Source organism: Asterias rubens, chromosome 7 (genome assembly GCF_902459465.1).
Source record: "Asterias rubens chromosome 7, eAstRub1.3, whole genome shotgun sequence".
NCBI classification, from domain to species: domain Eukaryota; kingdom Metazoa; phylum Echinodermata; class Asteroidea; order Forcipulatida; family Asteriidae; genus Asterias; species Asterias rubens.
Window position 1 is genome coordinate 12212795 of NC_047068.1, and position 16894 is coordinate 12229688.

General features: G+C 38.0%; 1 protein-coding gene across 1 annotated transcript in view; it reads right to left on the reverse strand.

The window, feature by feature from the left end:
* Positions 1–1202: 1202 nt before the first annotated feature.
* Positions 1203–16894, reverse strand: part of LOC117292662 (E3 ubiquitin-protein ligase SMURF2-like) — a 55205-nt gene continuing 39513 nt past the window's right edge. The window contains exons 8-16 of the mRNA XM_033774796.1: positions 16254–16500; positions 14690–14840; positions 11033–11251; positions 10162–10340; positions 8256–8393; positions 6273–6393; positions 3747–3948; positions 2545–2629; positions 1203–1629 (exon numbers count right to left, since the gene is read on the reverse strand). Of these exons, the coding sequence (XP_033630687.1) occupies positions 1530–1629; positions 2545–2629; positions 3747–3948; positions 6273–6393; positions 8256–8393; positions 10162–10340; positions 11033–11251; positions 14690–14840; positions 16254–16500 (1442 nt within the window). The 3' untranslated portion in view covers positions 1203–1529. The remainder of the gene's footprint in view (positions 1630–2544; positions 2630–3746; positions 3949–6272; positions 6394–8255; positions 8394–10161; positions 10341–11032; positions 11252–14689; positions 14841–16253; positions 16501–16894) is intronic.

Sequence of the window (16894 nt, forward strand, 5' to 3'; positions counted from 1 at the left end):
GCCATGTTGCCCAACTCATATCACTAGTATTGAAACCAGTCACCACAGACCATAAGATCCTCACCAACAGTTGATGCATTCAAACGCAATCTCATAACCCATTTATTCTAGTGTATTATAATTGCTATTGTAAAGACGCTAGAGTCTTGTTCATCTACACATTTTCCTGCAGTTGTCAGGTCTGGGCCCAATCTCATAGAGCTGCTTAAGCAGAAAATACTGCTTACAAAATCCATGCTTAGGAATAATGAGCGAAAAACCAGTCATAAATTGTACATGAGACATGGTATTTTGGCTGGTAACCTTATTCTGGTTAGCATACATGTATTTTGTTTTGCTTAGCTTATTGTTGTGCTTACGCAGCTCCATAAAATCAGGCTGTGGGCTCGATTTCACCGGGAGCTAAGATTTTAAGCTGTGAATCAATCTTTACTGCTAAGCAAAGTGTGATGTCACAAGGTAAATCACTAAGGTGATATTGACAAAATATATTAAGATGAATCTGAGTGTTTGGTGAAATCGAGCCCTGGCAATACACTGAGGCCAATGGCCTCAATTGCCCAATGTCTCAGCCCTAGTGCCCCTTCAACATTTCTCATAGACTTCAAGATTTTCCAATGGAAATGCCCTTTGCAACCAAAAAAATTGCCTTGTCCTTTCAAAGATGAGTCAGCAGGCCTGAGTTATTAGGTGCTAACAGTGTTTTGGGAGCTCCACTTGAAACCCCAGAGCAAGGCGGATATAGGTTAACAATGTCTTGATGTTAATAAGGGATGGTTGTGCCAATGCTGTGTTGCGACGTCGTTGGTTATAACAGATTTCTACTTGTACCTCGCAGCGAACGAAAAGAAAAAGAAACACAATATGCAGACGACTATAATTAATGCAAGAGCTATGTATGAATGAATTCAATGTTTCAAGATGTCACTTGACAAATAATGTAGTATACCTTTATACATATTTATATACACACCTTTAGAAAAAAAAAGTGACTCCACGTTGCTATGGAAACCAAAGTGTTGTGAATTGTTTTTTACTCCACTGTGGTGCGACGTCACAGTCTCACGTGAAACTATCTTACAAATAATCACAAGGTCCAATAAATAAATTTTAAAAAGGTTCTTCGCCTCCGAGACAACGTTTTTTATTTTGCTTTCAAAATGGTCACCCTGGTAACCCTGGCTGACATGGGACCATGACCTCCAGCTTTCCTATCCTTGTCTCAATCCAAAATCCATCCAGCCAAGATTCATTTCCAGCGAGGTGACTTTCAAACAACCTACAAGAAGAAGCTTCTCCATCTGGCCTTAAGCTTTGCTTTTCCTTCTCCCGGCAAAGTTCCTCCTCACCAAACGCAAGGCCAAATCAAAACCTCACACCATCCGCACGACGCCTTTTCTTAATCTGTAGAAGAGATGCCTTGAGTCACATATCTCTCTGAGCAAATAACAAAAACAGAATTGCAGGAAGCTTTGGAGACGGCATTTCTTCTTGAGAGCAGACGGGAAACTTGATGAAGAATCATGTTTTTACTCCACTGTGAATCCGCACGTCTCCTCTATAGCGCATGTCAGCTTGTCCAGAAATTTCTCGTAGGTTTCATAGGGTGGTATGTCTAGCCGATTAAAACTGCAGAGTCAAAAAAAGTGCATGGGTTATTGAAGTTGTTTAAAGAGAAGGTATATATTCAGTACCCACTATTAATGCAAATAAAAACTTTGGGTTATAAGCCTACAGCAGCTTTCGATAGTAAACAGCATTTTGGGAAACAATCACTTCGAAGTAGTGTGGTTATGTAAAAAGATATCATTTTTTTATGTGTAATCCTTTTAGGGGCTATTTTTTCCTGCATGGACATACTTGATTAAAGGCAGTGGATACTAATGGTAATTACTCAAAATAATTATTAGCATAAAACCTTTCTTGGTGACGAGTAATGGGGAGAGGTTGATGGTATAAAACATTGTGAGAAACGGCTCCCTCTGAAGTGCCATAGTTTTCGAGAAAGAAGTAATTTTCAACGAATTTGATTTAGAATTTGAGGTCTGGAAATCAACCACCTAAACGCACACAACTCCATGTGACAAGGGTGTTTTTTCTTTTAACCCCATAGCACGATAGCAACAAATTGATGACAATTCTTTTATTATTATGAAAGAAAAAGCTGAGCAGAAACCACTCAGCAGAAACCACTGGGCAGAAACCACTGAGCCAACCTGACTACATAACAAACTTGTGTGTGTCGTATTGTCAGTTAGCCTTTGATAAAGACCCTGCTAGGATTCAAAACGCGAGGCCACTAAACATTTTCTTGCAGAAATAGAAAGAAGAAGAAAAACTGCACATTGCTTTAAGGCCCGGTACCACTGCAGCGATAACGATAACAACCGACGCAAAGAGAACGTATTATATTGGTTGAATGAGCATGTGCGTATTCTGCGTGGAGCAATTCAACCAATACAATGCGTTCTCTTTGTGTCGTGATCGTTATCGTTATCGTTATCGCTGCAGTGTGACTCGGCCTTTAGTCAGCTAGAAACTCACCATGTATGTGCTTTGGGTAGGTTATCTGTACTAGCGTCTATCTGATGAATGGTAAACAGTCTCGGACCAGGAGCTCCAGTTGATCCTAAATACAATTCAAATCAAATTAGTTTCCTTGCTAAGAAAAATTAACCAATTGACCCCCTTGCAAAATGCACTATGCATGTCAGTCTGGGATTCAATTCCTTTGTGTACATTTTTACAAATGTAAGTGCAGTAGTCCCTTTTTTTTAAACGAGTTAATTTATAACTTTATTTCTAGTTCTATATTAACAAGATATACATTAAGCCTATACAAATACACATTATTATGAAAAATAACATCTAATAGTAACAAGCAAAAATAAGCAAACATAAAACAGAAATATTAGGAGAAATTATGAACTACGGCAACAACGTTGTCACAACAATGTAAAACACACAGAGGAATATAAGCAAAATGACAATGTAAACCGAGGGTCTTTTACGTTTTTTGACATTTTCAACACTGAAAAATTTCAATATTTTCCCATGCACAAGCACATGACAAGCTAGCTCATCGGCCGATACGCATGATAGAAACAAATTGCAGACCGATAATGCAATTATACCAATACACACAAATTTTTTTTAATAAATACATTTTCAAAAATATAAATAGGTGTATATGACTTTGATGTCCTAAAAAAAAAATTCTTGCAACTCCAACAACAAAATTACTCCGCACAGACACACAGTCAAGATCTGTTAATACCAAGTCAAGTATTTTTTTTAAGTTTTTTTTTTACTTAATTCAAAGTAGTTTATTTCCACACATCATAATGGGAGGTAGTGCTTTCTGCTCTACGGGCCAGGCGTCGGACTGATGATACCCAAGCCTAAATCTGTATGGACTGTAAAAGGGGTAACCCTGTTTCAGCCCTAGGAGTAGGTAGCAATGGCCTCTGGAAAAGTATAATTGTAGCCCACACCTTGAAGTGGTCTTCAGGCCTTGTGTGTCTGGCTACTTGCATAAAAATATGAAAAAATATAAAAATTAATAAAAAAAAGTACAGTCAATAATATATGAATGTGGAGGCACAGGGCCTGTCAAGGAACAGCCTACAAAAGGAAACAAAACAACAGCTTTACAAAAGACGAATAAACAAAGAAGTATAAAATATGTTTTCAAAGGACAACGTGGTTTCACTAAGATGAAATCTTTGCATTCTTCGTCCCCTCACCTTGTAACGCTTTGAATCCTTGTAACGGAACTTTAGACGTCCCAGTCACAAACTGAAGTAATCTGGCTCGTTTCTCCTCATCAAACAAACTGACTGCCTTCCAGAACCAGATGACAATGTTACTCTCCTGGTTGCATTGTTTCAGCCTGGTGTGGCTCTTCCAGTCATCTAGGTCTATCTTGCCGAGTCCGTTGATCAACAACTACAAGAACAGATGGAAAAAAAATTTAACCTTTTAGAATAGAATAGAATAGAATAGAATAGAATAATGTTTTATTGTCACTTGTAAAATACAAATATTAGTACAGTGAAATACGTTTTGGTTTTGCGTGTCTAAAAATATTATGTTATATACAAATTACACTAAAAATTTACCATTTACAAAAATACATGGAAATACTAGAGATTGAGAGTTTGTGAACAAACTCAAGGTGTTCGGTTTCCGGGAGTAAAAAGCCTCGGGTGTAAAAAAACAACTATTGCAACTTGCTTCGTCTCAAGATTTGTAACAAACAAAAAATGTCGAAACAACACGATGACGTCATCATGACGTCTTTTCGAGTTCAAGAAGTTAATGTCCTTGACTAACAATACAACAAGTTTCACCTCAGTCGAACTTTTGGTTTGGCATACACACAGCTTTGAAAAGTGCACCTTTAAAGCAATGATGACGTCATCAAGCTAAGACTCCACATATAAGTTGGTATTGTGAGGGAGATTATGTATCATACCAATTTTGAAACAATTATCAAAAACTCTACCACAGACATAGTAGAAGTATATGTTGAGATGTTTTTAACCTGCCGCTAGAGGGCGCTCTTACATGTGGTGACATAATCGGTATTATTTTTTTTAAACCAGACCTTTGCCAGAGTTGTATTCTGTAATGGTAAAGCATCAAAAGGTGTATGTATCAACCCAAAAGCCATTACATGACGCCTTTTCAAAGTATATTACAGGTAGTGCCGGTTTAGACAGGTCAAAAGGTCACGAGAAGGTCACCAACATATCCGTTTTTGTAAAGTACCAAAAGCCCTTCAATATGATGTATAGATTGTCAAAATAGCTTCTGTGGTTGAGGAAATATGAACTTATGAAATATTGACGACTGTACAGAACAGACTTAGTAATCGTAAGGGAACTGTATGTTGAAAACGCCTTGAACGAAGACTATTATACGCGAAGCATTGCGCTCTATGGATGAGCACTGAAGCGTGACTCAACACGTGTTGTACGTGTAAAATCTTTACGCACGACCAATGGTGGAATATTTCAACCTCAATTTTGAACCGGAAGACAAGGTCAAAATGGGGTCATGTCTGAGAGGCGTTTACAGAGTTTTCAATGACGATTCCGATGATATATTGATTGTAAGAATCCATTATGTAGATCAGAGTTATGATTTTTTGAAATAATAAACTTTGAATTTTCATAACTCAAAAACGGATGACGTCATCATGACGTAACTTCAACGGTTTCTTGTCTTAATACATATCTAACTATGTGTGAAGTTTCAAGTTCATACGATCTTTGGAAAGATGTTTCTGTTAGGGGACAAGGGATGTACAGAAGAAGAAGAACAAGAAGAAGAAGTATCAATAAAAAATATTAAAAAACAAACAAAATAAGAGGTGTTCCGGGCTGTTGGCCCGAACACCTAATAATATAAACAACTCTGAAAAGTATTACAATATACAGGCGAAATACGAAAGATAAAAATAGTACGATAGAATTAAAATCAGAAATAGACATTCATGATTAAAACCTAATCAGGTGATATTAAACAAAATAGGTCAGTGTTACAATGCTGTATCTCTATTTTGTTTGCATTGAGCCAAGATTGACTAGCCTGCTGGGTTACCTAATATTAAGTTGGACTGGCAGTCCAGGCTCCATGTATCTACATGTAAAAGCCAAGATTGCCTGGCAAGCTAGGTGACCTTAGAGTCAAAATTGGCTGGTAAGCCAGACAACCTAAGAGCCAAGTTTGACAATCCTGCTGGGCTACCTAAGAGCCAAATTTTTCTAGCAAGCTAGGCTAATCAAGAGCCAATTTGACTGGAAGCCAGACTTTCTCAGAGCCAACATTGACTGGCAAGTTAGCCAGGCTTCCTAAAAGACAAGTTTGACTGGCAAGCCAGGCTACCCAAAAGCCAAGTTCGACTGGAAGGCAGGCTCCCTCGGAGACAAGTATGGTTTTGAATAGATGTTAAAACTCCACAGGCAATTCACTTGGGTGAAATTCGAAACCCATGACCATTTCCAGTCTAGAGCAGATGTCTTATCAATCTAGAATGGAAAAGGTAGTGGGTTTGAATCCCACCCAATGCTTTGCATCTGGATCTTTACCACAGAACTTGGGAAAGTATCGAGTACACAGTGCTTACACACATCGATGTAAGGGTAAAAGCAAATAACAAGTTTGGTCTTTGATAATTTCAAGAAAGTTATGGATGGAAAGTTTAGACCTCGGAATAAGAGAAAGAATGACAATATCTTTTGTTGATGATATTGTTTTCCACTCACCTCCAACTCTCGTTCGTCAAACGGTTTGAGTAAATGTTGAGGGATGAGCTCGTTGCAACCTTTCTGTAATGCTAGGAATTGTGGCTCTATGCCTCGTAGAAACCGCCACTGCACAAACAATCTACGAGCAACAACAATAATATTAATGACAATAACATGTGACATGTCCAAAATGAAATTAGCTCAAAGGAGCAACAAAAGCTCAGGTTAACAATGAAGACAGTTATGTTATAATGAACACATTTGACCAGAAATGGAAGACCTAGTAATGGGAACATATTTATAATATGATGTACAAAAACAAATTAAAATTAATAAAACTAAACAAAAGTTGTTTAATATCAGCAATTTTTACAATTTGAGGTATAATTTTTGTAAACATACTCTAAAACCAACAATTGAATAAAATGAAACAAATCAAATACAAAGTCAAATAAACAATCATAGACGTCAATTTAAACAGAATAGTAAAAAGAGGAGTATGCAGGCTGATTAAACGAGTCGAAACTTACACAAATCAGCCTCAGAACAGATGGCCAAATAAACAAAAGACTAGACAGACATTGGGCTAGACAGATGAGTATGATTACATGAGGACAATTAATAAACAGCATTATTTAAAGACACTGGACACTTTTGGTAGTTGTCAAAGACCAGCCTTCTCACTTGCTGGATCTCAACATACGCACCAAATAACAAACCTGTGAAAATTTGAGCTCAATCGGTCATCAAAGTTGCGAGATAATAATGAAAGAAAAAATACCCTTGTCACACGAAATTGTGTGCTTTCAAATGCTTGATTTCGAGACCTCAAGTTCTAAATCTGAGATCTCGAAATCAAATTCATGGAAAATCACCTCTTTCTCAAAAACTACTCCACTTCAGAGGGAGCCATTTCTCACACTGTTTTTATACTACCAACATAAACTCGTTACCAGTCGTTTTTATGCTAATAATTGTTTTGAGTAATTACCAATAGTGTCCACTGCCTTGAAGCAACAATGTATGTATAAACAATTACAGTGTATGCAAAGAGAATATTGAGAAGTACTTTTCACATAAATGTTTAAAAACGCATCATTCAATACATCATGGATTCACATTTAACATCCGGGGTACTAAAGACTTCCTAGGGACTTGTAAAACTAAAACACAGTCTACCAGCCCACTAGGCTACATTACAAATAGCTGATGCACAAGGCCTGCAACAATATAAATACAATAAGGAAGCGAACAGACAATGCTTTGAATGTTGAAATATCACATATCGAAATAACAACCATTTCAATAAAAACAAAATTTACGCATCAGAAACAATTGCCACTGTATTGTGATTGTTTAAAACAATCAATGACAATTTCAAAAAACACAATCCAATTCATACCATCAAACAAAACATTCAGAAACAATTTTTAAAAAATCCGAAATCAGTAGAGGGATTGTCATGTCTATAGGATTTGAGGCATTGCATGGCGAGGTATCAATATACATTTGGTTTGCGGTAACACCATGTGTGTATCTACTTGCCAGTTAGAGTTTGTTCTTAGAGAAAAGTCTTCTGCTTTATTCTACTACCGCGAAGTAGATTGTTCGGGTGTTCGGGAGACTTCTCAGTTCTGAAAAGAACTGTCCTAGTCCTTGCTCTAGTCATCGTCAGGAGACCAACCCAAGAACTGACTTTGTGGTAGTACAGTTAGTAGTAGTAGTAAGCTAAAGTAGTAGTCCCAGCCTATTTCTTTACCATCCACCCAGGTAATAAGTAATAAGCAGGACAGTTCTTTTCAGAACTGAGAAGTCTCCCGAACACCCAAACAATCTACTCCGTGGTAGTACAATTAAGCAAGACAGTTCTCTAAGAACAAACTCTACCTGGCAAGTAGATACACACATGGTGTTACCGCAAACCAAATATAGATTGTCATGTCTTGGAAACGACAATTATTTCCCAAACTACTGACACTCGTTCAGCTGTGGCGTACTTACTTGACATATTCCTTCTTGTTGTCTTCAGTGACTGGGATGTTCTTGCCGTTGGGTTTCAAGTCGTGGGTCTGCATCTGGCCGAAGCTATAATGCTCAACGGCAAATGTGTTCTCGATCACGCCAGTGATGTCATTGTCACTGTCAGTTGAAAAAGAAGATGAAGAAAAGAAGGGGGGAGGGGGAGATAAAAAAAAAACCATGACGTGACTACAATGCATGAGCACAATTTCACAAAGCTAGGGGCAATTTCAATGAGCTGATTTTAAGCACAAAAATAATGATTCTTACCAGAATGAGGTTACCAACCAAAATACAATCTCACATGTACTATCTGTGGCTGGTATCCTGCTTATTTTTTGTAAAAGTATATTTTGCTTCGTGCTTAAGCATCTCAATGAAATTGGCCCCTGGTAAACGAACAACAAATTTCCTAAGCACCAAAATATCTTGCTTAGTAGGGTTTATTTACAGGCCAAAATGCTGATATGTGATCTACAGTATTTTGATTGGTAACCCTGTTAATATAGCAAAAATAAAAGTAAATCTTGCACGGTAGAAAAGGGTTACAAAAGGGACAACAATTGCCATAGACCTATTTGCAAATACCCGATGCCCAAGCAGTAACTGTTGATTGAGGTGCATGCTGGTCTTACTAGTGATCAAACTTAACCGCTAGCTAGACCAGCATGCACCTCATTCAAGGCCCAAAGCACGCGTACCGAGTATTTGCAATACGGTCTATGCAGTTTGGATTAGTGCCCTGCTCATTTGTTTTACAGAAATAAATACGTCTTTTTCATGAGAAGTCTGGCGACGATTATAATTCCAGCGCTCCAGTAACGCTCTAGCAACATTAATTTACATTAAAAAACATATACATAACTAATGTGTAGGTAAAGGTAATCTTCAATCGACTACCCTTGGCACACAGCCTGTTTCACTTTCACCGCATGGCCGGTCAACAGTGACAAGTCAGGGGAGGGGGATCATCAGATGAAAATGACTTCAACATTTTTACCCAGGCTTTTGGACAAACGGTATTCACTGTGAACGTGTAAGAGTGGAACGTACTGAACTATTTTATGAAACAGGTGTGATAGTTGGCCTTTGGGGGAGGGAAAAAGGAAAGAAAATTTATCACGTACAAGGACTGACCTACATGAACACATGGTGTAGGGTTAAATAGACTATGTATGGTTTTATCTTCTTTCTTTTTTTTTCTCACTTTTTTAACAGTTAAAAACGATAATTCACATCCCTGCATGTGATTGTGCAACAGTATTTTTAAGTCCAAGGAAAACAAATTGCGAAAATAAATTAATAATGACCAGACATTCAAATTTGGCTGGCTCTGTCCTCAAGTCACAAACAAAATAATGAATGTGGGGAAGTTTCCAGAACAAACCTTCTTGAAATTTTTTTGTTTTTAACACATAATTGATTATTACAGACAATTTATTACCACAAAGTGTACCCCTCCCTAAACAGGAAATGGCATTAAAAAATTACCAGGCAAAGTTCTGCAACCAAAATTATTCAAATTTGATTGGCTCTGCCCTTAAGTCACAAACAAAATAGTTAATGGTTTCCTGAACAAACAATCTTGATGATTTTTGTTTTTAAAACACATAATTGATTATTACTGACAATTTTTTACCACAAAGTGTACCCCTCCCTAAACAGGAAATGTTTATTTATTTTGTATTTATTTTAATTATATACTTTTGTTTTTACAGTTTTTTTAAATGTTTTCATATTTATTTTATTTAATGTTTCCAGTGCTTTCTTATTTCTTTTTTATTACTTCTTACTTGATGATACCTGTTAGTGGCTGTTAACTGCTGATGGTTATCAACAAATACATAATTTAAAAAAAAAAAAATTAAAAATGACATTGAAAACTTACAGCATCCAGACTAGACTTCGGTAGACCTCAGGGTCGACTGACTCCATGTCCTCTAAGCTGACGGGTTTACCCAGGAGTTGCTTGTAGAAGGGCATCGTGAAACCGCCGTCGATGTAATGGCCGTGGAAGATTGCCATTCCGATGATCCGACCCACGAAATGGAAATATGACAAATGTTCCTGGGCGGGGAGGATTCAATTGTGCCATTAGTTATTTATCTAAGCGTCGTACTGGGATCTGTAGTTGTGTACAGAAATTAACTGGGATCTGTAGTTGTGTACAGAAATTGACTGGAAGGAGTTATGCAGAAAGACTATTAATAATATTCATCAGGGAATTATTACAAGAGAAAATACTACCTCTGTTCAGATTACAAAATGCAAACCAGAATGCAGTCCGAAAGGGGAAACCACTTTTCAAAAACACAACCAACAAGAAAACTACTCTCTGAAAGGGCACAAATCTAAATGAGATAAACCTATAAGAAAACAAATGCTCTCTAAAAGTAAAAAAAAAAATAAAAATAAAAAATAAAAGGATATTACTTTCTCTAAGCACAAAAAAAAGTTTAAAAAAACTACTTTCTCAAGGCACAACAAAGTTTTAAAATGAACTTTTTCATGGCACAAAAACACCAGTGGGAAAACTACTCTCTTAATGCCTGAAAAAATAAATCTACTTCAGGCCAAAAAAATCATCTTTGAAAGGGCAGGGCCATTGGAAAATCTGTACGTCAATGGGGAAGGTAAAATTTGAAGGTGCACCAAGGCTAGGTACAGGGGCAATGGAGGCAATGGCCTCCGTGGCCTGCATGTAATTCCAGGACTGCTACTTTCTAAAAGTGCATAAAAACAAAACAATTTCAACTTACTGGGTTGATTCCTGAGTCGGGGTTGATCTGTAGTGTATAGATATCGTCCCTAGAGTACTGGAAGAGACCATAGTACGGATTAAGCATCTCGTGAGACAAGAGATACAACCACTCTCGAGCAATACCTCCGTAGTCAAGACCTTCTTCCGATTTGAACTTGATCATCAGGCGCTTCCGAAGGTCCCTGGGTTTCATCTTCATTACTTGCCGGTAGGATTCCTGGTGAGAGGAAAAGGTGTTTGGTATCGATGTTAGGACTAGGCACAAGTCTATTTTTGATTGTTAAGTGACGTCACACTGTGCGTCGCCATGTTTAGCTCGTGTTTACAGGCATGCAACGGTAACTTTAACAGAAAAAAAGAGGAAATTACAAAATTTCACTGATTTTGTATACAGTTTTTTTTTCATTTTGAATGGTAAAACTGTAATTCAAAAAAAGAGGAAATTAGCTGATCCAAGGGAAAATTTTCATGCCTGTGTTTACGTGTCGGTGACACAGAACAGAGTTCAGCTCACAGTGAATACTTTGAGTTCATGGTTACATATGCTATGAGTGTTCTATGTATTTATAAATACTAGAAGTAGTCTACTACAGAAGGGGATAAAGAAGATTAAGGAAGTGTTATTTTGCCGTCTGTTATTTCAATGCATGGAAGTTCATCTTTGAGAGGGCACGGATGTTGTCATTTCCTTAAAGACACTGGACACTATTGGTTATTGCCAAAGACTAGTCTCCACAGTTGGTGTATCTCAACATATATACGTAAAATAACAAACCTATGAAAATTTGAGCTCAATTGGTCGATGAAGTTGCGAGATATTAATGAAGGGGAAAAAAAACATTGTCACACGACGTTGTGAGCTTTCAGATGCTTGATTTCGAGTCCTCAAAATCTAATTCTGAGGTCTTGAAATCAAAAATCGAAAACTTAGCACTTCAGAGGGAGCTGTTTCTCACAATGTTTTATACTATTAACCTCTCCCCACAACTGGTAATCAAAATTATTTTGAGTAATTACCAATAGTGTCCACTGTCTTTAAAACCTCACTTTGGTTGTGGTAGTTTGAATGGAACCAAAACAAGATGGTTGCACTATGATAAAGTATACAGTCGGCATAGAGACCAATGACCTTACCCTATCGTCATAATCTGATTTTTTTAAATAATACTAATAACACATTTCCTTCAACTGGATCTGTGGTCCAATTTTATAGCTCTGCTTACCGCAGAATCGTGTGCTTATTAGGGCTATAGAATCAGGCACTTTACAGCTGTAAACGCAGAGCTCATACGGTAAGCAGACCCATGAGATTGGGCCCAGCTAGTCATCAATGACATATTTATACTCTGCCTAAAAGCCTCTTTAAAGTTTGGTTCATTTATTATCAGTGCTCATTCATGTAGCTCCTCGAGCAACATTTTCACGGGATACCGCGCATTTTATCTTTTTTCCTTTGAATGAAAACATCCCTGGGCTTAATTATCTTGCAGAAAGTCAAACACAATAGAAGGTCGGGCATTTATAGCACAAAATAATTAGAACACAATGCCATGCGCAAAAAGGCACCTGCTCTGATTGTTTGTTTGTATAGTGTTTTGGTCTCCCCTCCTGAAACATATTCTCCCCATTTTGTTTTCTCCTCAATCTCTTTCACTTTGATGCCGAATTCCTTAACATACTGTTCCCGTCCAGCCAGATGGAAACAGCTATCACATGTCACAAACATTACATGGTGTTTGTTTTGCCGGTACTGGAATGCTCTGTGACATGTTGTAACCTGACCTGATGAGGGCCGTGTCCTGTGTTGCCAACGAGAGACCCAGTCATAAAACCTCGGCCATGGTCGAATGGAAATGATTATTTTGATCTTCGTTTTTTTTTTGTTTTTTTTTTCCTTCTTTTTTCTTGATGCACGTTTTGTTTGACGGGAAACGTCAAGTTATTTTGAGGGTTTTCAACACAAACCATCAGGGAAAATCATTAGTGACAGTGGGGGAATAGCAGCAACCTCAAGTGTTAATGAAATTTACATTTGTCCTTGTGACTTCTGTTAAAGGCACTGGACATGTTTGGTAATTTGTCAAAAAACAGCATTCTCACTTGGTGTATCCCAACATTTGCATAAAATAAGAACAATCTGAGAAAACTTTGAATTATTTGATCATCGAATTTGCATGGTCTGAAGTCGTTTAATATTTGAGTGAGGAATTACCTTTAAATTATCTTGAAAACTATGTTACTTCAGAGGGAGCCGTTTCTCACAATGTTTTATACTATTAACAGTTCTCCATTGCTCATAAGCAACTAAGTTTTCATGCTAACAATTACTTTGAGTAATTACCTATTGTGTCTGGTGTCTTTAAAGTGTTGCGAAATTCATGATTTATCCATGTCAGTTTTGATTACAATTTTTATTTTTGTATGCAGAAATTCGAGCAGGGACGAATGCCTGCTTTCCCGTTTAAATGATGTAAAAGATAAAGAGGGCCGCCTGAGGTCAAATTCAGGTTTTTTTTTTTTTTAAAGTCCATTCATCTTAAACAGAAATTCTTGCACCCAGACCCTTGGATTAAAACGGTGTAAAATGCCACTGTGTCTGATACCCTTCAAAAGCAAGTTTTGTCAAAATCATGGTATTTTAGCTGGTAACTCTGTTTTGGTAAGCAAAGTTTTGAAATTTGCAGCTCTACAAAACTGGGCTCTGGTTTTGTCAGACTGTGAGGTTTGGATCCTTGTGCTAGACACTTAAACATAATTGCTTCGTCCTTTGGACGGGACATAAAGCCATAGACCCCATGTGTTGTGTAATGCAGGTACAAGACCCCAGTGCACTTATCGTTAAGAGGAGTTTGCCCCTGATGTGTCTGGCTTGGTTGTTTGCTGATTGTGCCACATCACCTTGTAACCCCTTACAAGGTGGTGCTACTATGTTAAATGGCGCTCAAAGGGTGCATTCGATTAGCTTCCCCGTGTCGACTCTGCGGTGCTCATACGGGTGAGCCCCTGACAAGAGCTAATCGAACGATCACTTGCCCTCTCGTGGTGACGTCATGCACCTCGGGCCAGCCCCAAGTGACCCGTTCCACAAGCAGGGCACTGGGGCTGACCCGGGTGAGCCCCCTGAAATGACGTCAAAGCTATTTGAACGTACCAGGGGCAGACCGGGGTCGACCCGAGGAAGCTAATCGAATGCAACCAAAATCAATTATAGCTCTCCAAAATATTGAGTCTGTTGGGGGGCTCGATGAATGTGATATATCACTACAAGAATGAGTTCACTACAAGAATGAGTGATGTTTTTATTAAAAACGTATTTTCATGACATTGTTTTACTCATTTCTCAAAAACTACAGCACCTCAGCAACTAATGTTTTAAGGTACGCTTTCTACTATCGCTATCTTCAAACGCTGTAAGTTTAATGTAAATCTGTGGACATTGTGTTTTGTGTACCCAAAAGTACCCAAATCCTTTAAAATAATAAGTATAAACCTTCAAAAACACACCTCAGACATGCAGCTTTCTAATTGCAAAAAAAAGAGGGAACAGCCAATCACAGTTAACCTATGTACATTGTTTTAAAAGTTTTTTTATGGCACTGTTTTGAAAAGAAAAAGACACCTACTGTACCTTTCCTCTAAGTTCCCACTAACTTACCTCAAATATATTTTCTCTGGATACTTCTAATCTACAGTGGCCTGTCTGGGGTTGGAGAGATGACAGCTCGGCATGGAGTACCTTTAACTTCTGTACAACGTCCCGGGTATACTTTGGTGCTTGCGCCGTTTCAGGATTTCCATTATTAGGTCTGTCAAAAAAAAAATATTATAAATGTAAATAGAAATCGCAACTCCCTGCAATTTTTGTTTGTTTTTGTTCTTCTATATTTATTTTTTCTTGTGTACTTTCCATCCAAAAAGCAAGTCATGGGCGGGCAATAAAAAATGTATATAGAAATCTCCTATCCCTAGATTTTGTTGTTTGTTTGTCTGTTTTTATTCTTCTTTATTTTCTTTTTGTGTACTTCCCATTCCGAAAAAAAGTCATGGGTTAGCGGTTAAGAGTAACAGCTTTACTGGTTCTGAGTGTGGGTTCATGTCCCGGTCAAATTCATTCCACTGACCATTCCTCAAACTATTCGCGTGTCTTGGTCAAGCGGTCAAGCTCACTAGACTCAAGCTCTGGTGAATCTGATCAGCAGTGTGTGGGTTGAAGTCCCGTCTTGAAACTTATGTTCTTAAGCAAGAAACTTGACTATATTGCTTCGTCCTTTGGATGGGACTTAGAACTGTTGGTTCTGTGTGTTGTGTAAAGGCCGGTTTATAGTCGGTCGCGCGATGGTCGCGCAACGGAAATCTTGCGCGCAATCCTAAGACTGAGGCCTAAAAACCGTGTCTTTTTATGATCTCGCGTCAAGATTTCCGACGCCCAAAGATCGCGCGACCGACTATAACTCGGCCTTAATGCACGTAAGAGAACCCAGTCACACTTATCATTACGATAATGGGTTCACCTTGGGGTTCTGGTAGAGGCTGCTGAATGCGCCAAAGCACCTTGTTTACCCTTAAAAAGTGCTACAACATAATCATTCAACTGTATCCAAAAGATTGGTTCGTTCAAGTGCATTGAGTACCTGAATGGTAGATAGAACTATACATTGTTATTAATTTATATTAATGAGTTACCGTCTGGACATGTGTCTAGCGTCTATCATAACAAATAAAATACTAATCATCAAAATACATAACTAGTGGCCACAAGGGGATTGCTTTTAATGACTCAAATCAGTGATTTTCACATCATTTTGGAAAAAGGAAAAATTAATAATTATTTTATTCTAATTAACTTGGTCAACCAGACACATAAAATACCCACGGAACTAAAAGGACAGAGGATTAAAATAAACGTCAGTAAATTGTGAACCACTATAAAATACAACTGTGGAGACGACTCGACTGTGGACATTAATTTTTAACAGCAACCGATAAAAAATATTTAATATCAAACATAACCAGGCTTGATATTTGGTTCTTGGAAAAAAGTAGGAATATTTTAGCAAGTACAACGGCTGACCTACATGTACATGTACCCATTGCGAAGACTCACATAGAAATTTCAGGCTATTTAATCACAATTTTTCCAATGGCAAAGAAAATTAGAAAAAGAGACTTACTGTAAGTGGGAAGAATATCATACTTAATTATTTCGATCAGCTACTCACTTGTTCAATGCCCGATTAATGATAGTAGCGTCTAGCCTAGGATCGGTGAACTGTGTCGTTCTGCTGTTATGGTCTACGTAATACACCCGTCCCGACGAGGTATGTCTGATCTCCCAGCCGGGCGGCATCGTGCCGAGGTCGGCCTCGTTCACTGTGAAGTCTCGCGGTAACCGCGGGTCATGCCACGTGCTGATGCCCGTCTGCGAGTGTAGGAAGTATACCTGGCCTTGCGCTGTCGTTCTTTGCTCTGTGTTTAGCATTGAGAGTAAAGAAGGGAAATGAGAATAATAATAATAATAATAATAATAATAATAATAATAATAATAATAATAAGAGACATTCATATAGCGCTCTTACACGAGGTACCACAGCGCTTTTACAAGAAACTCGGATAATCACATAGTCTAGGTTCTCCAATCTTGCTTATTGGTTATTTTTTCCATTCGTTTGATAGTAACCAGAGCCAAATTTCATACAGCCTGTGAGCACAAAAACTTGCTCAGCACAGAAAAAGATCACTAAGCACAAACAAATAACCAGCCAAAAGTCCATACAGTTAACACTATTGCAACTGATGCCCACATATCAACCTGCCAACTTATATTGGGCCCTGAACTTTGCGCACTCCACACAATCATCTG